Source organism: Centrocercus urophasianus, unplaced genomic scaffold (assembly GCF_019232065.1).
Source record: "Centrocercus urophasianus isolate 14NV4802_14NV808 unplaced genomic scaffold, USGS_Curo_1.0 seq_25, whole genome shotgun sequence".
NCBI classification, from domain to species: domain Eukaryota; kingdom Metazoa; phylum Chordata; class Aves; order Galliformes; family Phasianidae; genus Centrocercus; species Centrocercus urophasianus.
The window spans coordinates 373,359-397,276 of NW_024884811.1; the positions used below are offsets into that span (position 1 = coordinate 373,359).

Genomic DNA, 23,918 nt, shown 5'->3' on the forward strand with positions numbered 1-23,918 from the left:
ATTTATGAGTTCTCCTTCTTACTTGTCTCTCTACAGCACTTGAAAATGGGCATGGTTTTTAGGCTCTGCAGCACCTCCTTGCTGTTTCTGCAGTCGGTGTCATATCTTACATGCATGGGTCTACTGGCTACATTTCAAACGCAACAGCCTAGATCTTCCTGCTTTCACTGTGACTGTGGTCTAACCAAGACAGTCTTCATCCTCTTATTTGGTATTAATGGTAAGGAAACATATGGTGCCTCTTCATAGTGTTAGAAGGAGCTGTAAGACTCCCCCAAAACAGTGGGGAAAGGGAGCTCCCATTTGGACTTGCCCTTTTGCTATGAAGCTTATCTCGAAGAAGTTTCTGATTCACAGGCCCATCAGATGGTTCTTTGTCTTTGTGTCGTTTTCATTAGGATTCCCACTGTTCCCACTCCCTCAGCACATTCTTCTAACGTGGACATTTTGTTCAGGATTTCCACTTCTGCAGACAGCAATGCCTGTGTCTTGAAGCACAGCACAAAGCCCCGAAGCTGTCTCAGCAGTGATACATGGCCATCCTAGAAAGCAGTTTGGTGCTGCAATTGGGGATATCTTTTTCCAGGATTGGGCTCTTTGCATGTGGCTACAGATGCACAGGGACCCTGTGTTGAACTGACTCCTAGGATAGGTCCATAGCCCTGAAATGTGTTCCCACTAGGTTGTCTCTGACCTCCTCACAAAACTCCCTGTCATCTGACCCTTCTCTCCTTCACTTATTCACAAGGACTTGTTCATCAGAATTGTGCAAAAGGGGCCAAACCTAATATATCTTCCTATTTGATTACTTTGGATTCAGTTTTAAACCTTAATTGATTAATTTCCCTACATTATTGTAATGAATGTTTTTGAGCATTTTCTGTTTTTAAGGCTAGAGAAAGATTTAATATATATAGCTTTACACTATATATGTTTTCTGTATATAGCTTTATACAATCTATAGAGCTATACATATATATGCACATAAAAGTATATAAAAGTATAAATAAAACACATTTCTATGATTTGCTAAGAGATTTATATCAAGATTTCATATGAATGCTGAACTGGTATTCGTATGGCTGGCTATTCCCACCAACGCTAAATCTGGGAGTTCTCCCAAAGGTGCAGGATGTTGTTTCAAATGTAGTTAGTTAATTGTATGTTTTGCCATTGTGAGACTTCGTGGATCTAGCAGTAGCTGATTTCACTAATAAAATTGTGTATTTGCAAACTTACTTGAATTTTCTTTGTTGCATTCTTCTCATTCAAAGAAGTAAAGTTGGTAGAGCATATAGAACTTGCAGTATACTTGATCTGAACAGGTTACTGTACTATGAGTGTGAGCACTGTTGTCTATGTTGATTTTGTTTTTCATGACTCATTATAAAAGGTGCAATTACACTGCATCATTTTTTTGCAGTCAATCTCTCCTGGCATAATAAGCAAAATTTTTGGAATGGTTTATGTTGTGCAAATCCAACTGTTCTCTTTTGAGCTCAGGATAAAACTAGCACACAACTCCCCTTCAGCTTAGTGTTTTCATTTACAGAGTTTTTCCTGATATGTGTGGTCCTAACATTGAAACTGCTTCCATATCTTTGTAAATCTACTATGGAATTAAGAATAGGAATCAATGTCATATGGTCTTTTTGGTGTTGTAAGTCATTTATTAATAAAATTTTACAGCATAATTGTTCACATCTTTAAGTTTGAGTAAAAACACTGAATAAAATCTCATGGCTGTAGTTTGTGGAATTTCACTGTCTATACTTACTGAATTTTCTTTGTTCTTTTTGGTATTTTATTTTCCTGTTGACCAAAACACCTAGCTTATTGTAGCCACATTTTTCCCTAAAATAGTGATAGAAAGAGGATGGGAAAGAAGGAAGTGCTGACTGTGGTAGGAAATCACAGAGCTACGAGAAGTGTGCTATTGTGACTTTGTCATTTTTGGGAAAAACGTAGTGTTTCTCTTAGTAAATAATTTGAAAGTAAGGAAGAAAAGGTCATTTGTATTTTACAGTGTGTTTTCTTGCAGAGTGTTAAAGCATACAGCTCATTCTAGTGTTCTACATTTGTATAATTTGGACTTCATAAAGAAATTTTGTTTTGCCCGAAGTGCTTAAATACAGTAATTGAAGTGGCAAATATGACTGGCTGCACCAATTAATAAGCAGCTCTGACATTTCAGTTGTGAAGAAGCCATTTAGACTTGGCTCATCTGTAAACATGTTCATTATGGATATAAAATGGGTGCAACAGAAACCAGAGTATGAATATGTCCATTTTTTAAACTCTTAAGTATTCTCATTCTCAACAGTAGTCACTGTTCTACACATCAGTTGATATCACATACTAAGATACATAAATACCATACTGGATTGATATATACACCGGAAGAAGTAACTCTTCAGTAGGCTTTTTTAAAACACATCATTCTGCAGAGTCTGGCTGTTAGGTCAGTTTTCTTTTGCAGTAAAAAAAAAATTCTCCATATTGTGGTTGAGTTTTTGCATGTTTGTGTTGAAACTTGGCAGAACTACCTGTAGTATTTATCCATATATGCTAAATGAGTGAGTAGCTGAGAGCACTTGGTGTTTTTAGCAATGGTCAGTTGATTTCCAAGTTCCGCTTGCTCTCCAAAAATTGTGATATAAACTTCACATTGATCTGTGTTACAGGCAAAGTAAGAGCTACTTGCTATTTCTAGAAAAGGTAAGTAGTTGGCTCTATGAAATAGTGGTGGAATTGCGTATTTAGTACATTAGTTCTGTAAGAATTAAACTGACTTCTGTACTGAGAGTCTGTGCATATTCCTTTATGTCACTGAAGTCAGTTCTAAATGGTGACAGCAGTGTGTTTGCTCTTTCTGTATGAAGAGGAAGTGTAGTATAATTAGTGTCATTTCTACAATTTAAAGAAGACTAAAATTAGTTGTGAAACGTTCACACAGAACAAAAGTTAAAAGACAAAGTCTACAGAAATCAAAAAGGACAGGAAGGACAGCAGTCATGCTAGTGTAACCGTGTTAGGTTCTTAGCAGTGAAAGAACAAGTAATTCCCTGTGTGTTTGCTGGAGATAATAAGGTATCATGATGTAATCCAATCAGGGTGAATGAACAAGATTGTGGGTTGTGAAATTCATTATTATTAAGGCGAAGTTACATAAAGTGTACTGAGTATGTTATTTCGTACCTCCTACCTTTTTTGAACTAGTTCTCATTGTTTCCACCTGTCAGGTGGTGGAGAAATTTGAGACATCTTTCTGGTTTTCTCCAAGAGTGTTCTTTTCATCTTTTATTTGTTAAGACAGTGTACAGATCCAAACTGTCTTTTTTCTTCTATCTTCTTCACTGGAAATATTTGTACCTTAAAAACTCACATCTTTGTTTCTAAAGTTTTGTTTCAAACTTAATCTTCAAGTCTACTCCCATTATTCTTTTGCATTTATCACACAGCATGGTGTATCAAATGCAGAGGAACAGTTTTCACTCTCAGCATCCCAGTGGTCAGTACCTTCTTTGAGTTTGATTTTGAATATGTGCTCTCCTTACCCAAACTTGTCATCTGCTGCAGTTCATTACTATGGTTCTTCACTTTCTCTGTACAGACTCCTCAAACATAAGAAAAGCTTAAGGAAGGAACTTGAACATTCCAGATTTTCTGATGAAGTCGCCTCCCTTTTGGTGCCTAGAAAATAGCAATAACTAAGAAGCATAATGGCTAGTTAACCCAAATGCAGATTAATGTAAACATTGGTTCGGTATGTTTGTTTGTCTCCATCCAAGATGTCTGATGAGTTAAGAACACGTATATGAGATATGGAAAGAATACTGACAGAATTTTTTAGGTTGACATACTTTTCTAAATGAGAGTTTATGTTGTTTCAGTCCCACAGTGCTGGTGTTTTTTGAGAATTGGAGTAACTGTGCTTCAGGATAAACATCATCTCTACCATTTAGAAGACATGTCCCTTTAAAGCAAAACCAAAAAACAATAGGATGACAAAGTGAAGGTCTTCTCATGGTTTCATTAATTAGTAACTTTGAATTATGGCATACTGGCTAGCTATGAAATGTGTTAACACAGTTCTTAATCTGTGTTTTAACACCTCTACCCTATCATATCAAGAAATGTATGAAGAAATAGGAAATATTGTAATGCACTTAATTTTCTTTGGAATGGACTGTGCATGGGATTTTTCTGCTCCTTCGAATCGTAGTGTTGTAAGACTTCTAGAAGGATGGGAAGTTGACTGGAGTGCCATGTAATTTACAAAAGTCTTGCCTTTCTTCAGTTTCTGAATGGGGAGAAGACTTGGACAAGTAAGTGTTTCTCCAGTATTATTTACAACTGCGTGTAGACAGTTTTACAGCTGTCAAGTAGAAAATGCTACTTCTGATTGCTGAGTTTGTGAGAAGTCTGTCCCATAACAAGAAACTCCAGTAACTAGAAAATAATCTTGATTATCACGAGAAGTACTTTGATGCACTTTTTCTGAAGTTATCAAGGTATATCATGGCATTTAGGAGGGAAGTAATTTACCTGTGCGTCTTCTATTCAGGAGGCTGTGTACTTAGTTCAGAGATGGACATGTTAACCTGAGAAATTGAGGGAAAATGTTTAACCCTAGAATTACAAAAGAATGAGAGTTTAGAAAAGGCTAAGATGGTCGAAATGATCTTTAAGCAGGCTAATTTTGTAAACTGACATATCTCCAATCCAATAGCGCTGGAGGCTCTGAAAACCTATAAAGGTCTAAATAACATCAGTTTTTATGTATTTTATATTGCTCAACATTGCTTTTTATTTTAAAATTAAATGCAATAAAAATATATTTTAACAATTCTACTCTATTTCTACTACTGGACTACAGTTCTTAGAAATTACATCACAGAATAATGTGGACTGGGTTGGACCTTGGGGACCATCTAGTCTATCCCCTGCTAAAAGTAGGATTATGTAGATCAGATTGGTCAAGACATGTCCAGTTCATTTTTCAGTACTTTCAAGAGTAGGGATATCAGTTATATCACCAGCATTGTTTCACTACTTTTCTGGCTAATTTGTTCTTTCCTTGGATAACAGTAAAATTTTTCTGTACACTTCTCAAGTCCAAAGAAATCCATTTTGATTGATGCCTCCACCCTTCCGCCCCTTCAAATCAGATTTCTCTAGTATCTACAGAGATACCATACAAATTCTACTCTATTGTTAGCAAAAGCTTGAATGTAAGGAACAATCTTAGGTGGAAAGGACAGAGATGCTCTCTGTGGATCCTTTAGAAATATCAGATTATGGCATAAAAACGTACAAAACAGATAGGTAAGAGATACTAAACTCTTGATATCTGTTTGTTTATAATAGATTTATTGAAAATATGGTTTAAAAAAAAATCTCATGTAGATTCCATGCTTTTGGGTCCCATACCTTTTATACCTTTTCAGCTTGGTCAACTTGGTCAGCTGTTTTCATCAGAATATTTTAGTTTTTTTGAAGTAGTTAAACTGTGTTTCAGCTATGGCAGTTCAGAAAATCCATCAATGTGATGTGCTTCAAATAGCACCCTGTAACTGAATCATAGAATGGCTTGGGTTGGAAGGGACATCAAAGATCTAGTTTCATCTTCCCTCCTGCTGGCAGGGTTGCTACCCACTAAACCAGGCACTAGATCAAGTTTGAAAAGTAGGCCAACGAGAAACGAATGGGGTTCAATAAAGCCAAATGCAAGGTGTTGCAAGGCAATCCCAGATGAAAGTACGGAGTGGGAGAACACAGTGAAAGCAGGCATGTCAATTAGGACTTAGGGGTTCAGGTAGATGATAAACTTAATGGGAGCCAACAGTGTGTGCTTGCAGCCCAGAAGGACAACAGTATCCTGGACAGGATCGAAAGAGGGACAGGGAGTTGACTGTCCACCTTTGCTCTGCCCTTGTGAGGCCCCATCTGGAGTACTGCATCCAGGTCTGAGGCTCTCAGCACAAGAAAGACGTGGAGATTTTGGAGTGGGTCCAGAGAAGGCCACGAAAATGATCAAAGGGCTGGAGCACCTTTCCTATGAAGACAGGCTTGCAGAGCTTGGCTTGTTCAGCCTGAAGAAGAGAAAGCTCAAAGGAGCCTTCCAAGAGAGCTATTGCAGCCCTCCTGTGTTTAAAGGGATCTTATAAGCAGGAGGGAAATGAACTTTTTACATGAGTAGATAGTGATAGAATGAGAGAGAACGGTTTTAAACTAAATGAGGAGAGATTTAGATTGGCTATCAAGGTGAAATTTTTCACTTCATGGAAGGTGAGGTATTGCAAAAGATTGCCCTGAGAAGCTGTTCAAAGCCAGGCTGGATAGGAACCTGGGCAGCCTGATGTTGTGGGTGGCAACCTTGCCCATGGCAGGAGTCTGGGACAAGATAATCATTGTTTTCTTCCAACCTAAGCTTCTTAATGTTGCTGTGTTTCCATAAGGTAATCAGTAACTCATTTGCTGTCCTGCTAGACATACGTTGTCTCCCAAACTGGGGGAAATGAGCGAGATTTTATCCAATATATTCAACCTGGAATAGTTTGCATAGATTACATAGAATTTTCCTTGTAATAACCTTATAAATAGTGCAATATAAAAAAAAACTGTGTTTTTAACTAAGATTCATAAATTTCAGACCACTGCTCTAAAACTTGGGCCGCCCCCCCCGCCCCCCCCCGGGAAAGACTGATAGAAATGGAGATTAATCACTGGACATAAAGTCTCCAAAGTCTCCAAAAGCTGGAACAGTACTGTTATGATGTGTCCTACTTTTTTTTCTTTAAATGCACTTATTTGACATAGCTGTCACAGACTTAGTCGGCTGTCATAGTTTTGTCGGCTGCTGCTAACTACTAAAACACCTATTTTTTAGTATATAAAATTTATATTTACTGTAGTGCAGTTTTTTTCAACTAATATGGTAAAGATGAAATATGCATTTCAATTACTTTCAAGATATTTTATACAAAGGTGACATCACATAGTTATGTACGTAATTATATTCCAAGCACTTCAATTAAATATTGAATGGATTTGAATTATAATATGAAAAAAAAACAAGATCAGTGCTGTTTGCTTGAAAATCTTTTGAGGTGTGTTTGAGCCTGTAACATCAGCTCTAATGTTTCCAACTACTTTGACTTCTCAAAAATTTAAACAAAGCATTAGCCATTTGGAATATGTTCTTATGATGTATAGACTTTGAAGCAATCTTTGTGTAGTTCACAACTAAGGTAAAGGTGCCCCTATTCCTTTTCTTTTCCCATTATACGTAAAATTTATTATTAGAACTGGTGTTCTCTAATTTGACATAGAGTAGCAGTAGCATGATGGTTTGTTTTGCTTTCAGCTGTTTAATTTTGTACATATTCCTAAATTTAAAGGGAGTCTTCTAATATTTTTGTCTATTGAATGCTCTTAAAAATACTCATGAAGACCTCTTATGGCTTTAATTGTTATTTAATCCCTCTAACCTCTCTTTACTATCCAGCAATTTACTATCCACATTCTGAGTTGGCAAGGAAAAGAAGAAAGTTAATAAAGTAATCAGGGTAATAATCCAGGGATGTGAGGTGTTTCATACTGAAGAAATGGCTAAGTGGAGCATTTGGAAATTATCATAGATTATTACTATTTTAATAACTTAATCCCAAAGTGTTAGGTGGCCTGTAGGGGTAATCACAAAATAAGTAATCAATAATAATAATGGCAGTTTATTTAATAACAGTCACAGTGTATCACAGGTTATTTATGTACGGCCTGAAGCTTATCTGAATCTTTTCAGTGGTGTCCAGTGACAGGACAAGAGGCAAAGACAAGAGTGGGAACTAACTGGAACACAGAATGTTCAGTGTGAACAGTAGGAAGCACTTCTGTGCTGTGTGGGTGACTGAGCATTGGACAGACTGTGGAGTCCCCTCTGTGGAATTGTTCAGAAGGCATCTGGGCGTGCTCCTAGTCAACCTGCTGTAGGTGCCCCTGCTTGACGCTTGGACTGGGAGGCCTCCAGAAGTCCCTTCCAGCTTTAATCCTTTCGTGAAAATAACGCAGGAAGCATCACAAATGTATACCAAAAAAATGTGTAGCATGGACATAATGCATAGAGAAGAGAAACAATTTCCTGTAAATACTGCTTACTCTGTTAATCTAAGTGGCTGCCTCCAGTGACTATAATACTTTAACTTTTCATTTGATATTTTGATCTATTGAGTGATGAAAGAAATGGTGTTCCCCAGAGGTCAATATTGAGGTCACTCTACTTTAGTATCGTCATTGTTGGTCTGGACGAGAGGATTGAATCCACCCTCAGTAAGTTTTGAGATGACACAAGGATGGGAGGAAGTGTTGATATGCTGGAAGGTAAGAAAGCTCTACAGAGAGGTCTGGGTAGGCTGAATCAGTAGGTTGAGATCAATTGTATGAAGTTCAGAAAAAGCAAGTGCCAGGTCCTGCACTTCAGTCACGACCCCATGCATCACTAAAGGCTTAGGGCAGAGTGGCTGGAGAGCTGTGTGGAGAAAAAGGATCTGGGGGTTTTAGTTGACACCAGTCTGAACATGAGCCTGCAGTATGTCCAGGGGGCCCAGAAGGCCAGCAGGGTCCTTGCATCACAAATGGAGTATCCAACGGGATCAAGGAGGTGATTGTCCCTCTGAACTTGGCACTGGTAAGGGTGCAGCTCAAGCACTGTGTTCAGTTTTGAAGACTGAAGTACAAGAAAGACATTGAGGTCCTGGAGCATATCCAAAGAAGGGCAGTGAAGTTGGTAAAGGGTCTGGAGCACAAGTCTTACTAGGAACAGCTGAGAGAACTGGGATTGTTTAGTCTAGAGAAGAGGAGGCTCAGGGGAGACCTTACTGCCCTCTACAACTACCTGAAAGGAGGCAGTACTGAGATGGGGTTTGCCTCTTCTTCCACCTAACTAGCCATAGCAGAAGGGGTAATGGCCTCAAGAGCCAGGAGCAGTTCAGATTAGATATTAGGAAACATTACTTCTCAGAAAAAGTGGTGCATTGTAACAGGCAGCCCAGCGAACTGGTGGTGTCACTGTCCCTGGAGGTGCTCAAGAATCATGAAGATGTGGCTCTGATGGACATGGTTTATTGGGCATGGTGGTGATGGGTTAACAGTTGGTCTAGATGATTTTAGTGATCTTTTCCAACCTTAATGATTCTATTATTCTGTGAAAACAAACAACACTTCTATTTTTATATGTTGTTTTCTTCTCTTTTGTTAATGTTGGTTTTCACATGCACGCTTTAGACAAAAGAACTGCAATACAGTATCTCATTAGAAAAAAATAACAGAACTGACCTTGGAAGCTAAATCTGAATTTACTTTCAGTACCATATTTGCAGTGCACAAATTGAGATAATTTTTTTTTTTTTTTTTTTTTTTTTTTTCCAGGTGTTGCACTGCACTTATGCTCTTTCTCAGAAAGCATTAGCTGCTAGGCAAAGTGCCTTGAGTAGTGGTTACCACTGCTTGAAGTATTAGGTTATGTTCACTCTCCAACATATATTTTGTTAAGCATTTTCGAAACTATGAGAAAGTAGTGATAGACTTTACAATTAATTTGACAGTATCGTTGGTGCATCAGAACAGGATCTTGGATCAAGCTAGGAATTCTATCTGATACTAAAGCAGTCATGCTGAATAGAGGTACTTAGCCTAGAATTACCAGTTTTTGTTTTCAACACTTTTTTCAGGAGCTATTACTCTTAACAAAAATATCCAATTGCAATTTTTTAACTAAAGCAGTGACTATGTCCTTTGAGAAATGCAAGAACTGAAAAAGAAGCACCGTACAAAGAATTCTGTATACTTTGCAATACTGATGCAAAGTATTTGCAAATACTGATGGCCCTGGAAATGCACACAGATGTCTAGCTTCTGTTCACTGTTTCTCATGCTCTGTGCCTTTGTGTACAACCACTTCAGAGAAGCAGCCTAGCCCAGAAGGGGTGTAGGTGGTTTATCTATGCTGATGACTTATAGGACTTTCTTGTTTACATGTAAATACTTCGGGTCGCACCACTTAAGCCCTTTTTTGTAAATTACATGTTGCCTTTCATTCATCTCACCCCAGGCCCTTTGTTCTGTCCACTATCCCCTTACAAAACTGCTGGTAACTGGACCCACAGCCCAGCTGCTCCTGGTTTAAATCCCTCATTATAAAGTGAGCTTTCCTGATGGCAAAGATAGTTTTAGCCCCACTTAATGAAATGGATGCTATCTCTAGTAAGCAATGATCTTTGGAGTCCAGCTGTCATAGAACCCAGTGTCCTGTTGTCAGCACCAGTTCTATAACCTACTGTTGACACATGGTATCAGCACACTACTCCTCATACTTTTTCACATTGTTGGCAGGATCGTGGAGAACATCACCTGGACTTTTCCACTTACAGAATCTCTAGTTGAAAAATTAGTGTCTGGTAATAGAATTAAAGTAATTGATGAGTTGCTAGATTTGTTTTCTGTAACTGTTGTACTTGCTAATATCATTTCAGTAGAACATCTCTTCAAAAGTTTGTTCTGTTCTGTTGTTTGTGAAGGTAATCTTGTTGTTCGTGTGTATTGATTTGTAGGCTGGATGTGTAATATTGATGTATTGCCTACCAAGGGCAAATGCAATTTTGAGATGTTTGCAGATAAAATTAGTAGGTTGATGAAAATGAAAGGATTATGACATTCATTCAGCTTGAGTGTCAATGTGCTTGTTCTCTGTGACTTTCTGGAAATATGGAATTTCATTATGACAATCTTTGATTAGTGTTTCTCTTAGATGCTTAGTAATATGATTGTCCTAACATTTTTTTTCATTTTTATTATTGTGTTTTTGGAGTTGGCAACAGTAACCACTTCCATTGGTCCCTTCCAGCTGTGTATATCTGTGTTTCCTCTTGCTATCACGCTGCTATTGTAGCATTATGCTAATGTAAGTTATATGTGAACACACAGTATCACTTTATATACTTTATTCTGTGCCATTCAGTTAATCACTGCTCATCCCATAGATCCTTAAAAAGATTAAAAGATTAATGAAATCCATGTTGTTAACTGAAATATTAGCAACCCATCCTTATAGCAGCAGTGTTCATCTGCTTGCTTTGGTGTAATAATCTTAAGGCAAGCAAGTAATCTGTATTTAGTAAGAAACTGGAGTTAAAACATGAAAATATGTTAATATTCTACAAGTACTTATAATATTACCCTTTGTCACTGTGAATGGCGTGTATAAACTTCCTTCTTTACTGCTAATAACTACAGTTGGCTCCTTGTATTCATTCAGCATTTCTTGTTTGAAGACTGTTGTTCATAAAATGTTTATTTACACAAATATTAAAAAGGAATGCTTACCTGAAACTCTAGGGTATTATTAATACTTGTTTCAATATATACTATTGGCCAAGAAACAAGTGTTCTGGATTACCTGTTGAAAGTTAATATTCTAAGAAGCTTTCCTTTACTGTGATGTGAAAACACACTGTATAGCCAGAAATTCTTCATAAGTGTACTGATGACTCATCATTATAAATTCTTAATATGTGAAGATTAGCTTTTTATTCTGACCCTTAGAAGCATATTGTTACTGCATGTTATTACAAGATCTTGTTCACTTTACCTTCTGATTCATTTGATTTAGCCTTCAAGAGAAGAAAAAAGAAATTTCCTACACACTTAAAAGTAAATAACACATTTCTATTTTCTGCCTTGATGAATTATTTTGTGTAGACAATAAAGCATATGTAGCTGATCAAAACTTTGAAAACTCTAGCAGTTAAAAAAAAGTAAATAAGTTCAGCTTAAAATAGTCCAGCAGCAAAATAAACAGTAATCATTGATATGACACATTTTAACAATCTTGTTTGATTAGTAATTGATAAGAGTTAGACTCCTTAACCATTTAGTCTAGATATTTCAAGTCTAAAAAACAGAGTGAGGACCCATTGAGTCTGTGTATAAAGAAATTGCTAGGGAACTTAACAGACAACGTGAAATTTTACAGAAGAGTTTTGCTTTAAAGAGCTTTGCTTGTATTCTGTCTGCTAGATTGAAGAACTACTAATCTCACATTCAGCAGCTGGGCTTGGGCAGTATATTTTTCCCACTTGGAGGGGTTAATTAGCTTTCTTTCAAAATGTGCCCTTTGTAGTTTCCATACATGTGATACAGCAGGCTCTAGCTATACAAAGCAAGATCATTAACAGGTGGGTGTGCCCAACTCCTTAATTAGACAGAATGAAAAGAATCTTTATCAAACAAGCATCTGTTACTTGTGATACACCTGATTGCCATTAGGCTAAGATGGTATCTTTTCTGATGGAATATACAGTACTGTTGCTTATATGTAGCAGAAGTGAGAAATGCAGAGACATAATCTAGATAATCAAAATCTGTTCAAGGAACACTGATGCAATGTAAAACAAATATGTTGGCTGACTCAGGAACATAATGTTAGAAAAACTAATAGTGAATAGGAAGACAATAAAAGTTTACTTCCATACTTTCTGTGAGGTATCTGCAAGAGTAAGTCTGTGATGTATAATGTGCCACTGTGAAGAACTGCATTTAGGATAAAGACTTAGAGAGGAAAGATGAGAAAAATATGTTTCGATAAATGAATATTAAGTCGTTAGGTATATTTCTGCTTAAGAAAAACTGACAGCAAAGTTTATATTCCCCAGCCATGCAGTAGCCATCCTGGCCTACCTTCTGATAAATCAGTCTATAGAGCTACCAATTAAGCTATCAGATTATTAGTCATAGAATCATAGAATTATTTGAGTTGGAAGGAAGCCTTAAAGGTCATGTCGTCTAAATCCCCCAAATGAACAGGGACACCTGCAGCTAGATCAGGTTGCTCAGAGCCTTGTCGAGCCTGGTCTTGAACATCTCCAAGGACAGGGCTCCCACCATATCTCTGGGCAATCTGTTACAATGCCTCACCACCCTCACTTGTAGGAGACTTTTTCAGGAAAATTCTACTCAAACTAAATCTCCCCTTTTTAAGTTTGAAACCACTTCTCCTTGTCCTATCACAGCAGACTCTGTGAAAGTCTGTCCTCTTCTTTCCTGTAGCTCCTCTTCAGATACTGAAAGGCTGTTATCAGGTCTCCCTAGAGTCTTCTCCAGGCTGCCTAGCTCTCTCAGCCTGTCCACATAGGGGAGGGGTTCCATCCCTTGAATCATTTTTGTGGCCCTCTTCTGGGTTTGTTCCAACAGGTCTTTGTCTCTCATGGACTGATGATTCCATACCTGGATGCAGGTCTCCAGGTGTGATCTCTCTAGTGCAGAGTAGAGGTGCAGGATCACTACCCTTGCGCTGCTGGCCACACTTCTTTTAGTGTAGCTCAGGATACATTTGGCTTTCTGGGGTGTGAGGGCACACTACTGGCTACTGTCCAGCTTGCCATCCACCAGTGCTTCCAGGCCCTTTTTGGTGGGGCTGTGCTCAATCTTTTTGTCTCACTCCAATTTAAAGGAAAGAGAGGAGGTTCTTTTAATATATGTATACCCAACGGCGAGATTAAGACACAACAGGTCATATGTTAGCTAGACCAGTTTATTACAAATCCTAATTGCTTAAGGATATGGGGAAGGGAAGATGGGCGATAGAAAGGAGATAAGAACAAGGAGTTTTTGCAGAGAGCAAGAGAGAGAGAAGATAGTCACCATCGTGAGTCCAGCTTGGTTTGTAGTCATTTGTGGATCTCAGGAACTCATCCAGTCACTGTGGGGGATGGGAAAGAGCCAAGAAGCTTTGCAGCAGGCAGGCCCTGGGGGATCTCTTCTGAACAGGTTTCTCTCCTCTTTGCCAGTTCTTCTCCAAAGTCCTTAGTTTAGTGATAGCCTTTTATCCCCCATTTCTCAGTTACTCAGTTACTCTCTGTTAGTGTGACAGACCTGGCCAAACAGATAAGCCGGCAGGGAGCGGTGCCTTCATTGCCATGCACAAGCATTATCGCCTTTTGCACTGGTCAGATCCTTCAAGCCGCAACCCCGAAAAAGACTGCCCCACTTCTGCTTATCTTTATAATCAGAAGTACTGTGGCACAGTGATACCCATCACTCACCCCCCTATAGATAATCTGAAAGAGTCAGTTAGACTCTTATCACCAGAAGGGCCTTACAAAGTAAGGCAGTTTTTTTGAGACAGAAAAGAGAAACAGTTTTGTCTTTCACACCTTTTCATCCCCCAGTAGAAGTGTACAGTGACTCTGAGGTAGAGCAACACATCACACTGTATGGGCTTAATGCTTAAATGCATTGCTGGCACCAAACTGGCAGCCAGATGTGAAGATTAAATGAACTCAGTCACCAGTGCACTATGATCACCACCCCTGGCTCAACTTGAGGCCATTACCCCTTCTCCTATGGCTAGTTAGGTGGAAGAAGATGTCAACCCCCATCTCAGTACCACCTCCTTTCAGGTAGTTGTAGAGGGCAGTAAGGTCTCTCCTGAGCCTCCTCTTCTCTAGACTAAACCCAGTTCTCTCAGCTGTTCCTAGTAAGACTTGTGCTCCAGACCCTTTACCAACTTCACTGCCCTTCTTTGGATATGCTCCAGGACCTCAATGTCTTTCTTGTACTTCAGTCTTCAAAACTGAACACAGTGCTTGAGCTGCACCCTTACCAGTGCCAAGTACATATTGATGAGATGACAAAATTTGAAGTTTGTCAGGTCAGTGTAGTAATGCCTATCCCCAAAGGCCATGGGATTCCCAGAGGTATCTTTCAGTTCTCTGTTGGAGTTCTCTCCCACAAAGCTCTGGATTTACTCTCGTGTCCCTTTAATGTCTTATGTATTATTACGTGGACACTGCCACTTATAGGACTGGGTTCAAAGTACCTGATTCTTGACTACTCCAGGATCCTTCAGCATCCTTCAGTACCTAACAACAGACTGTCACCTGGCACTGACACTTGTGATCTCCCATCTCACTGCTTCTCCACAGTAACTGATGACTGACTTACAATCTGGGTATCCTCTGTTCTTGTCACAAAGCTGTTATCTTTTTCTGCACTAATGTCAACTAGACACGCTCCCTGACAAGTGCTGCAAAGACAGGAATGTATGATATTCACTCTTAGATTGAAGAACTCCAATCTGATATTTCAAGCATCTTGAATTACAGTTGTAGTGATCAAGTACTGTGTCTGAGATGTGGCATAGTAACTAACGTAGATGTGGCAATATGGAACAGATTCTTGCAGTCAAAATGACATCTAGCTATAGTCAGCACTCTTCCTCCCTTTCAGTGATTGACGTGTTTGTACACTCTAACTGGGAAAACAGCATGTAATTACAAGTAAAGCTAAAGGATGGTAGGAAATAATGCATTTTAGTTCTTTTTGATTGTTCACTTTTTCTTCCTAATGGAGAGGCAAAATAGTACTTTTTTTCTAAATAATTTCAATACAAAAAAAAAAAAAAAGTTTTTGCTAATAGTCACTTTGCTTTCTATGTAGTAAGAATATTTCTTTACAAAAATCTTTGGCTTTAGGATTTGGAAGATCATCTGCAAGGGGATTAAATGCAACCTGAAACTCATGGTTTCCCGTAACAGCCAGTTTCATTGCTTTTCTTCTAAAAATTTCAAACTCACCCAGATTTTTATCTTATTCGCAGTGGCTTGATGCTGAGCAAGAACTGAGAAAAACATGAATTGTTCAATTTAGAAAATGGTTACATTGTATAAATAAAACTTCAGCAAAATGTTAAAGCTAAAATGTTCATTCAATTGGGAATGTTGTTACGACAATTTTTTTGTTTTGTTAACCCCCAATAACACTCACTATCCCATTGTGCTGTGCTGTGACTCTCTTCAAAAGATATGAAGATCAGTGCCATATATGTTATTTCCATAGATAATTGTAAGCATATTTATATAAAATATAAATTCCCTTTTTGCCTTTATTTGCAAAAATAGTTTTCTAACTCTCTAACTCAGTTTATTTACAATGTGGAGAAATTTAGTTTTGTGCACCTACAAGTCACTTTAAAAAATGATTGCATGGGAAAACAGAATTTTTTTCCTGGTCTGTATTACTGGAAGTTAACTGTTCTTGTTAATATTGTTCAGTTAAAATAGATTGATATGTGAATTGTGATGTTGTTCTTCAAATTAAATAATTCTATTTTGGATTTTATGTTGCATTTTCTATAAATGTGCACAAAAAAGGAATGGAATTTGCTCTTTCACAGTAAATGCATTTATCCTGAGGACACCCATTTTTAATCAGAATTTTAAGCTCTTATTTAATTAGGACTTTTAACATTTCAGTAGTCATCTGTGAAGTCTGATTTCTTTCTGCATTTAACTTTTGCCAGGTGTGCTGTAAAGAAGTATAGAGGTCAGACATCATAATGACTTTGAGAGCTTATTGATTTGCTTAAGACAAGTTTCATCGTTAGTTTTCAGTCAGGATATTTCAAAAGCAGTACAATCTCCGATGTACTATAGACATGGGTCACAAAGTTTAAGCCAGTGTTGTTCTCAGCTGGCAAGGTCCTATCTCAGCTTGTCCCTTACCCATACCAAATTTATATGCCTATTTCCTGCGCAAATTAATTTGCATGCACAGTCAGGAGGAGGGACTGCAGAAACCTGGCTTTAAATCAGGTTAAACTACTTTGGAACACAGCCGTGAAAGGAAGGTCTGTTATTGCAGCTGGTTCAGTAGTCAAGCAAGGAGAATATTGAAGTTTCTAATGAGCTTTTTAGGTTTAGTTGTGCAATAACAAGTTCTTCCTCCTATGAATTAGTATGCCCGCGAGTCATTACATTTTCAGTAATGGTTTTGTTTCAGAAAATATTGTAGGTCTTTGTAGGTTTTGTTTTTTTTTTTTGGCGGGCGTTCTTTGTTTGGAGGAGATTAAATGACACTTTCTTCCCAGCTACCCATCTGTACTTATACAGTTAAGCTAAAAAAAATCACATATTGGTATTCTGAATATTTGCAGACTTTTCATAGGAACTTATTTTGGTGTGGATTATAATACTACTGATCTTTAGTGATACTGGTCCTCAATTTGACAAAATATGCTGGTACTAATATAGATGAATAGGGATTAAGACAAGTCAGATTTTTGGATAGCATTTAGGTTAGAGACTACTATTGTGTTCACTGTAATCCTTCACAGAAGTACACAGGCTTCTGTTTTGAAACTATTAGGCAATGAAGTAACTGCCTCATCTGGTTCTTATTTATACTGATTAATAACCCACTGCAGTTATTATTATTTTTTTAATCTACTTCCTAATTTTCATTTAATGTTGATTTGCCTTCCAGTCCATTGTATTGCTGCTTCTGCCACGCAAAATTGAGAAATCCTGTAGTTCCCTGTATATTCCCTGTAGAGCAAAAGTCTTCCTCAGTTGTCTTTTTGATAATGTTTTCTTTTTAGGGCATTTTCTTTGTCTCTCTTAACTTTTTTATGTTGAATCCAGATTCCATTTGTTCCTTTTCAAATGTCAGTGTCAAAATTCTTGTTGCTCTTCTACTACTTACCTACTTCTGTATGGTTTTGTTGGCAATGAGTTCTTTCTTCTCATAATTACAACTACACAGGTTGATGTAATGCTTTCTACGGAAGGTTATTTGAGTTCTTTTTCGCTGTGACTCTATGTGCTTTTTAGAGTCTTTCCAGATTATATCCCTTCATTCTGTAGTCTGTTGGTTTAGCTTTGAATTTCATATAGACTTTTTAATAAAATTTAGGAAGACAGAAAAGGAAAAGATCTGAATGTTGACCGGTTATCTACAAGTGTGGGGAAGACAATGCTTACTGCTGAGTTGTCCCCAAAGTGACAAAATTCAGATACCTAAGTGAGATGTTTCTATGTATGTAAATAAAAGAATGTAAGGTAATACTAAGATTAAAAAAACTAGCATTTGCAGTATGCTAGTATGAGAAAAGCCTTTTAGCGAACACCAACATTGATACTAGCTGATTGTATGGTCCAAATAGGGTAACAAAACCCCCAAGTTGCTGTGCTATAAGTGCCAAAATAATAAAATAAATAGATGCACTAATCTTACAATTTTGCTTTTACTTTTACTCAGAGATCACGATGCAGACATCAGAAGCTGGGTCGGATACAGGTTCAACTGTGACTTTACAGACATCTGTGGCTGGCCAGGCAGCAGTGCCCACGCAGGTAGTACAGCAAGTACCAGTTCAGCAACAGGTAGGTGGCTGTGAGCTTTGGGAAGATTGAAAAAAAATCAGGAGGGGTAGTTCTTCACAGTGTAGTGTAGAACATGATATTGTAGGCTGCTAAATGAACTGTTTTGCTCCGCTTTAATGATTTTATTTTGCTGAAATTAAAATAGCTACCTAGGAAGGCAAGCTGTTTCCTGAGTCTGTTCTTTATGCTAATGCATCCAAAAAGCACTAGTAATACTCCATGTGATTCTGGCAGTAGATTATTGTATGCTTCATGGAGTAACTCACAGAAATTAAATTTATATTACTGAATATTTACACTTATGTCTTTACATAATATATTTATGATGCTGCTTCTTGTATGATTTCTTCTTTAATTCTCAGTTCCAAGCAAGTGCAATATAAATGTAAAAAATGCATCTCTAGGCTTGATTCACTGCAGATCTTTACACATTGTCATACCTCACACCTTGTATCATAAAAAACTGTTTTCTTCTATCCGACCTAAGTCTCCCCTTTTTCAGTTTGAAACCATTTCTCTTTGTCTTATCACAACAGACCTTGCGAAAGAATCTGTCCTCCTCTTTCTTGTTGCTCCCCATAGATACTGAAGGGCTATTACCAAGTCTACCTGGAGCCTTCTCCAGGCTGAACAGCCCCAGCTCTCTCAGCCCTGTCCTCTTAGGGGAGGGGTTCCATCCCTCGAATCATTTTTGTGGCCCTCTTCTGGGTGTGTTCCAACAGGTCTTTGTCGCTCATGGACTGGTGATTCCACACCTGGATGCAGATCTCCAGGTGTGATCTCACCAGCACAGAATAGAGATAAAGGATCACCTCCCTTGCCCTGCTGGCCATGCTTCTTTTAGTGTAGCTCAAGACACATTTGGCTTTCTGGGGTGTGAGGGCACATTGCTGGCTGGTGTCCAGCTTGCCATTCACCAGTGCCCCCAGGCCCTTTTTGGTGGGGCTGTGGTCCATCCTTACATCCCCCAGCTTGTACTGATAGTGGGAGTTGCTACAACCCAGGTGCAAGACCCTGCACATTGTTGAACCTCATGAGCTTCACCGGGGCCCACTGCTAAAGCCTATCTAGGTCTGGATGGCATCCCATCTGTCAGACATGTCAACCACACCACACAGTTTGGTATCATCTGCAAACTTGCTGAAGGTACAGTCAATCCCCCTGTCGATGTCATTGATGAATTTAATAAAGGGAATTGGTACTGACTCCTGAGGACACCGCTCTTCAAATAACGCTATATATATCTGTGCTGTTTTAGCAAATATAAAATTTTGGCTCAGAATAAGAGGCAACTGCATAAGGATGGAATAAGAGCATTTCCCCTCTACAGCTGTATTTAAGCCTCATGTCCTTTGAGCAAAAGAGTACCTCCTGATATTTTCAGCTAAAACAAATCCCTAATTTTCACATAGCTAGTACAAATATGGATCTCATAAAACTCTACTATGGAACTCCAAAATGGAAAAAAATACAAATTCAGTTACTGAAAATCTCAGATTAGATTTTACTCAATACTGCAGTGGTGGTAGTTGGTTTTGTGCAGCACGGAAACAGTCACTGTTGAAGTATGATGGAGGAGATTGGTGACAGGACAAAAATGTATACATGTAAGCAAACAGCATCAAGAGAAGACCAAACTGTTGAGAGTGTAATTGAATTGTCTTAATAGTTGGAGGAATTTTCTCAGTTTGCTTCCTCAAATATGGGGATTTTTCATTAACATATCACTGCTTTTTCAACACGCACTTCACATCTAAAGTTGAACAAAGCAGTTATTGTAGTCAACATTCACTGTGGCCATCACCTCATGAAGTAACTGTTTCGTTAAACTGGAGATGCAGACTTGTGCTAATCAAAATTAGTCTTAAAGCAAAATCATGCTCAGCATAAGAGAACCATAATCATAGGCTCACGTAAAGCATTACATACCTATGAATGTGCTTAGAATATTACAGCATATGCTATTTATATTTTGTTTGCCAAAAGAATTCCAGACCAGTGAGAGTACAAAAATTATTTTTATAGCTAAGGATAGAAAATAATGCATATGTAAGTATTTGCACAGGCACTGTGAATATGGTCTCTTTAAAATGAGGTTTAAAATTCTTCACATATTTCACTCTGATTTTCTACTCTTTGTTTACTAGTGCTTTGAACATCTGCACTTTATCAAAATTCTCTCTTGAATTTCCTTTACTCTTAAAAGTATTTTCTGCATTTCACTATGCTTTTGTTCACTTTCATTTGTTGTCAAATTCTTGTCAAATTTGTTGTCAAATGTAGATTTTACATAGTCACTCATTGTTCCTTTCAGAATTCACAGTTAAGAATATAATTTATTTTTCTGCAACTAGTGATTATAATTGCATGTTCATATTGTAATAAGTTTTCTTTTTTTTTTTTTTTTTTTTTTTTTTTCGTTCTCTTGGACCATTTCAGCTGCTCACTTCTAATCCCATTCCAGTCATTTCAGGCTAGAATCACTGAAGCAAGGGGAATGAAAGGTCTGCTGTTTGACCTTATTTAACCCATTATTTCCTATGTCAGGCAGTTAATATTCTCTTCTCTAGCTGGACAGTAACATCAATTCCCATGAGTAGATCACTAGTCTACCCCAAGAACATACAATTATTAAAGTTGCGTATGATACTTGGTAATAAATATTTCACAGCTCTTTCTTTGTTTTGAATCGCTCTGTCATTCTTGTTTTCTGCACTTAATAAAATGTGCAAGAAAAATGATAAATAGAATTATTTGTTTGTTTATTTATTTATTTAATTATTGCAGTTTATATTAACAGTGATGGTTTTTTTCCTGTGATGTTTTGTTTCCCCCTAGGTCAATTCTCCTAAAATACTTTTATACCCATGGAGAATATATACGTGTATATATATATACAAATATATATGTATGCACTTGATTTCTTCCCTCCTCAAAGATGAAAGAAAAAATAATAATAATCCAAAGGCAGTTAAATTAATTTAACTTTCCTGGAAATTTTTTTTCCCAAAATGAAGTAAAATAGGAAATAAAAATGGAATTTAGGTTATTGTATAACAACAAGTTTCAGCTCCATAGAACTTCCATACACAAATTTATTCTAAAGGTGACTTACTTGTCGTTCCTTGTCAGGAAAGGTATTTTAAAACCTTAAAAAGGTAGAGAAAGTCATAGGTATATACTCTGCAAAACAGTGTGGTCACTAAAGCTTCCTTTGGCATCAGAGTCAATCAGCTTGAGCAGTACTGAGTTTCAGAGAAACTGAAGCATCCAAGAGTATTACATTCTTATAACAAGAATATAATAGCTTGTACAGAATGGGAATATGACCTGCATTTGCTGACAGGATGTATGCAGGTTATGGGGAGGAAATAAATTCCTTTTATTAATAAAACACAGTAGTGTTGTGTTGTTTTTTTTCATAGGGAGTAAGCCACTTTCAGTGCATATGAGCAGGGAGTGAAGTGCTTTTTGGGAGAGGTTGAATGGAAACATTTTAATAATGGCATAATTTCATGTTTCCCCAGCTTTACTACTGGGACAGAAAATGGAACAAATCCATTACATAACAGGTGACAAATTACTGGCTCTATGAACAAAGCCTGCTTAAAGATATTTTCTCCATATATGGGTTAGGAAGATCAGTTCAGTGCCCTGATCACTCTTCCATTAATTACAGGCTATTGTAGAACCAGAGATACTTTTAGAGTTAGGCTTTGAAACCACTGTGATCTGTGGCACGTATGTTTCACAGTGAAGCACATAAACATTTTGCCTTAGTATTTAGAAATATTCTTACAGCCCTCTTTTTGAAGTGGAGAATTTGTATTTCATGTTTATATATATGCCAATTATGTAATTATGTAATTATATAATGATTTATGTGACAAATCAGAAAGCTGTAACTGCAAATAGATAATTTAAGTATCATACAGTGTGTCAACATTTCTATCATGCTGGTAAAGTTGGTTTCAAAACACTGTTAATTTTCTGAATTCGTATTTTAATACTGAACTAGGAAAAACTTCCTGTGAAAATTTAGATTTTCCTTTCACAATCTGAGTCAATACTGTAGTAGGCTATGAAATTTATGATTATTTTAAAACTCTTTAGATTATTGTGGAGTTAAGATATTAAAATGAAGATATTCTTAATGAGCTTTGGGAGATGATCCATCAAATGTTTGAGACTCGAATACGTCTGATTATTGCAATTCTCAGGAGCAACTGGGTCATGAAGAAGATGCTACCTAGCAAAACATCTGAGAAAATCAGCAGTCATTTAGTTTACACTAAATCTATTGCATAAACATGCACACTGTCTCTTGCTTTATTCAGTTCCTACTGCAAGGTTTGCTCGTCTATGAAGTCTTTCAGTCATTTTACTTTCTTTAGATTCTGGACTGCACCTGAGCTAAAATACAGCTTATCTCAATAACAGCTCATGTAAAATATGGATTTCTTAATCTCTGCTATAGCAGAAGACAAAAAATTAAGACTGGACAGGAAATATGCATAACCTGAAGCTGCTTTACATAGCATATGAGTCCAAGGAATTGTCCAATGATATGTTTTAACAAGGCAGACATGCTATCTTAGCAATGTAGATGAAAATAATAATATCTTATTACTTCTTTTTGTTTATCTCATTAACGTTAGAAACAGCTTACCTTGGAATGTGTTGTAGCTGCTGATATTCTGGAAGAAGAGTTACTCAGAATGAGGTTATTGATTCATTGGCATGCCTTTAAGTCAAAACATTAATCGAAAAAGCCTTTTACCACTGTAATTTAACTCCAATTAAACAGATGCGAAAATGTTTTGATCTAAACCTTTATTTCTGAATTTAGTGCAGCACACCATAGCTGTGTGTTTTTGCACGTTAAGCTGTATATTAAAATTTGTATTGTTCAGATTTAAATGGAATAAGGAAAAGCATATGTGTGGACAAAGGATACTTTTTAGTAAATATAATTCCTTGTTGCAAAGCATAATTATGCTTCATTCTATCCTTTTATGTTTTTTAGTTAGTTCTGTCTTTAGCAGTGAAGTATGCGTGTTGCATGAACGTACATTTTCAATGTTAAGATTTTTCTTACTGGATTTAAAATATAAGTATTTTGTAAAAACAATATTCTTCTGCATTATTACTATGTCACCAGCTTTAGTAATTTCGAGAACAGTGACGTCCCATATTGTTTAGAAGCCAGGAAATTCACTGAGGCTTTGTTCCTTCCTTTTATCACAGTATCTTTATTTTATGATGCTCTTGTTTTCAGGTGCAGCAAGTGCAAACTGTACAGCAAGTACAGCATGTCTACCCAACCCAGGTTCAGTATGTGGAAGGAAGCGACACAGTCTACACTAATGGAGCTATGTAAGTTGGCAAATGATTAGCATTTGAATGTTTACTAAAATGTAAAGTTAAATATATATTGTCAGTGAGATTCTTTCAACACCTGTATTTTAAGCTGGAAAGAAAAATGATTGAGTCAAAATTATCATTATTTGAAAGCTAAATTCAGTTTATTAAGATATAAGTGTTGTGTTTTAGTCGGTCTTAAATGAAATTACCTATCCAGCATGGTGCTGTTTGAAGAAGCACCTTTTAGGTCTATGAGTAAGTTTTGCTATTAACTTTATTATAGCATTACCATCTTTGTAAAAAAAAAGATCTCTTCCCATAGGCTTTCTGTCTTCTTGG

The 23,918-nt window shown here is 37.2% G+C and overlaps 1 protein-coding gene across 7 annotated transcripts in view; it reads left to right on the forward strand.

Moving 5' to 3' along the window:
- The window catches only part of RFX3 (regulatory factor X3), a 119,625-nt gene that overhangs the window by 46,071 nt on the left and 49,636 nt on the right, over nt 1-23,918 (forward strand). For all 7 annotated transcript variants that reach the window (XM_042825661.1, XM_042825655.1, XM_042825660.1 and 4 more), the window contains 2 exons: nt 18,091-18,215; nt 23,494-23,591. In XM_042825661.1, the coding sequence (XP_042681595.1) occupies nt 18,099-18,215; nt 23,494-23,591 (215 nt within the window). In that variant the 5' untranslated portion in view covers nt 18,091-18,098. The remainder of the gene's footprint in view (nt 1-18,090; nt 18,216-23,493; nt 23,592-23,918) is intronic.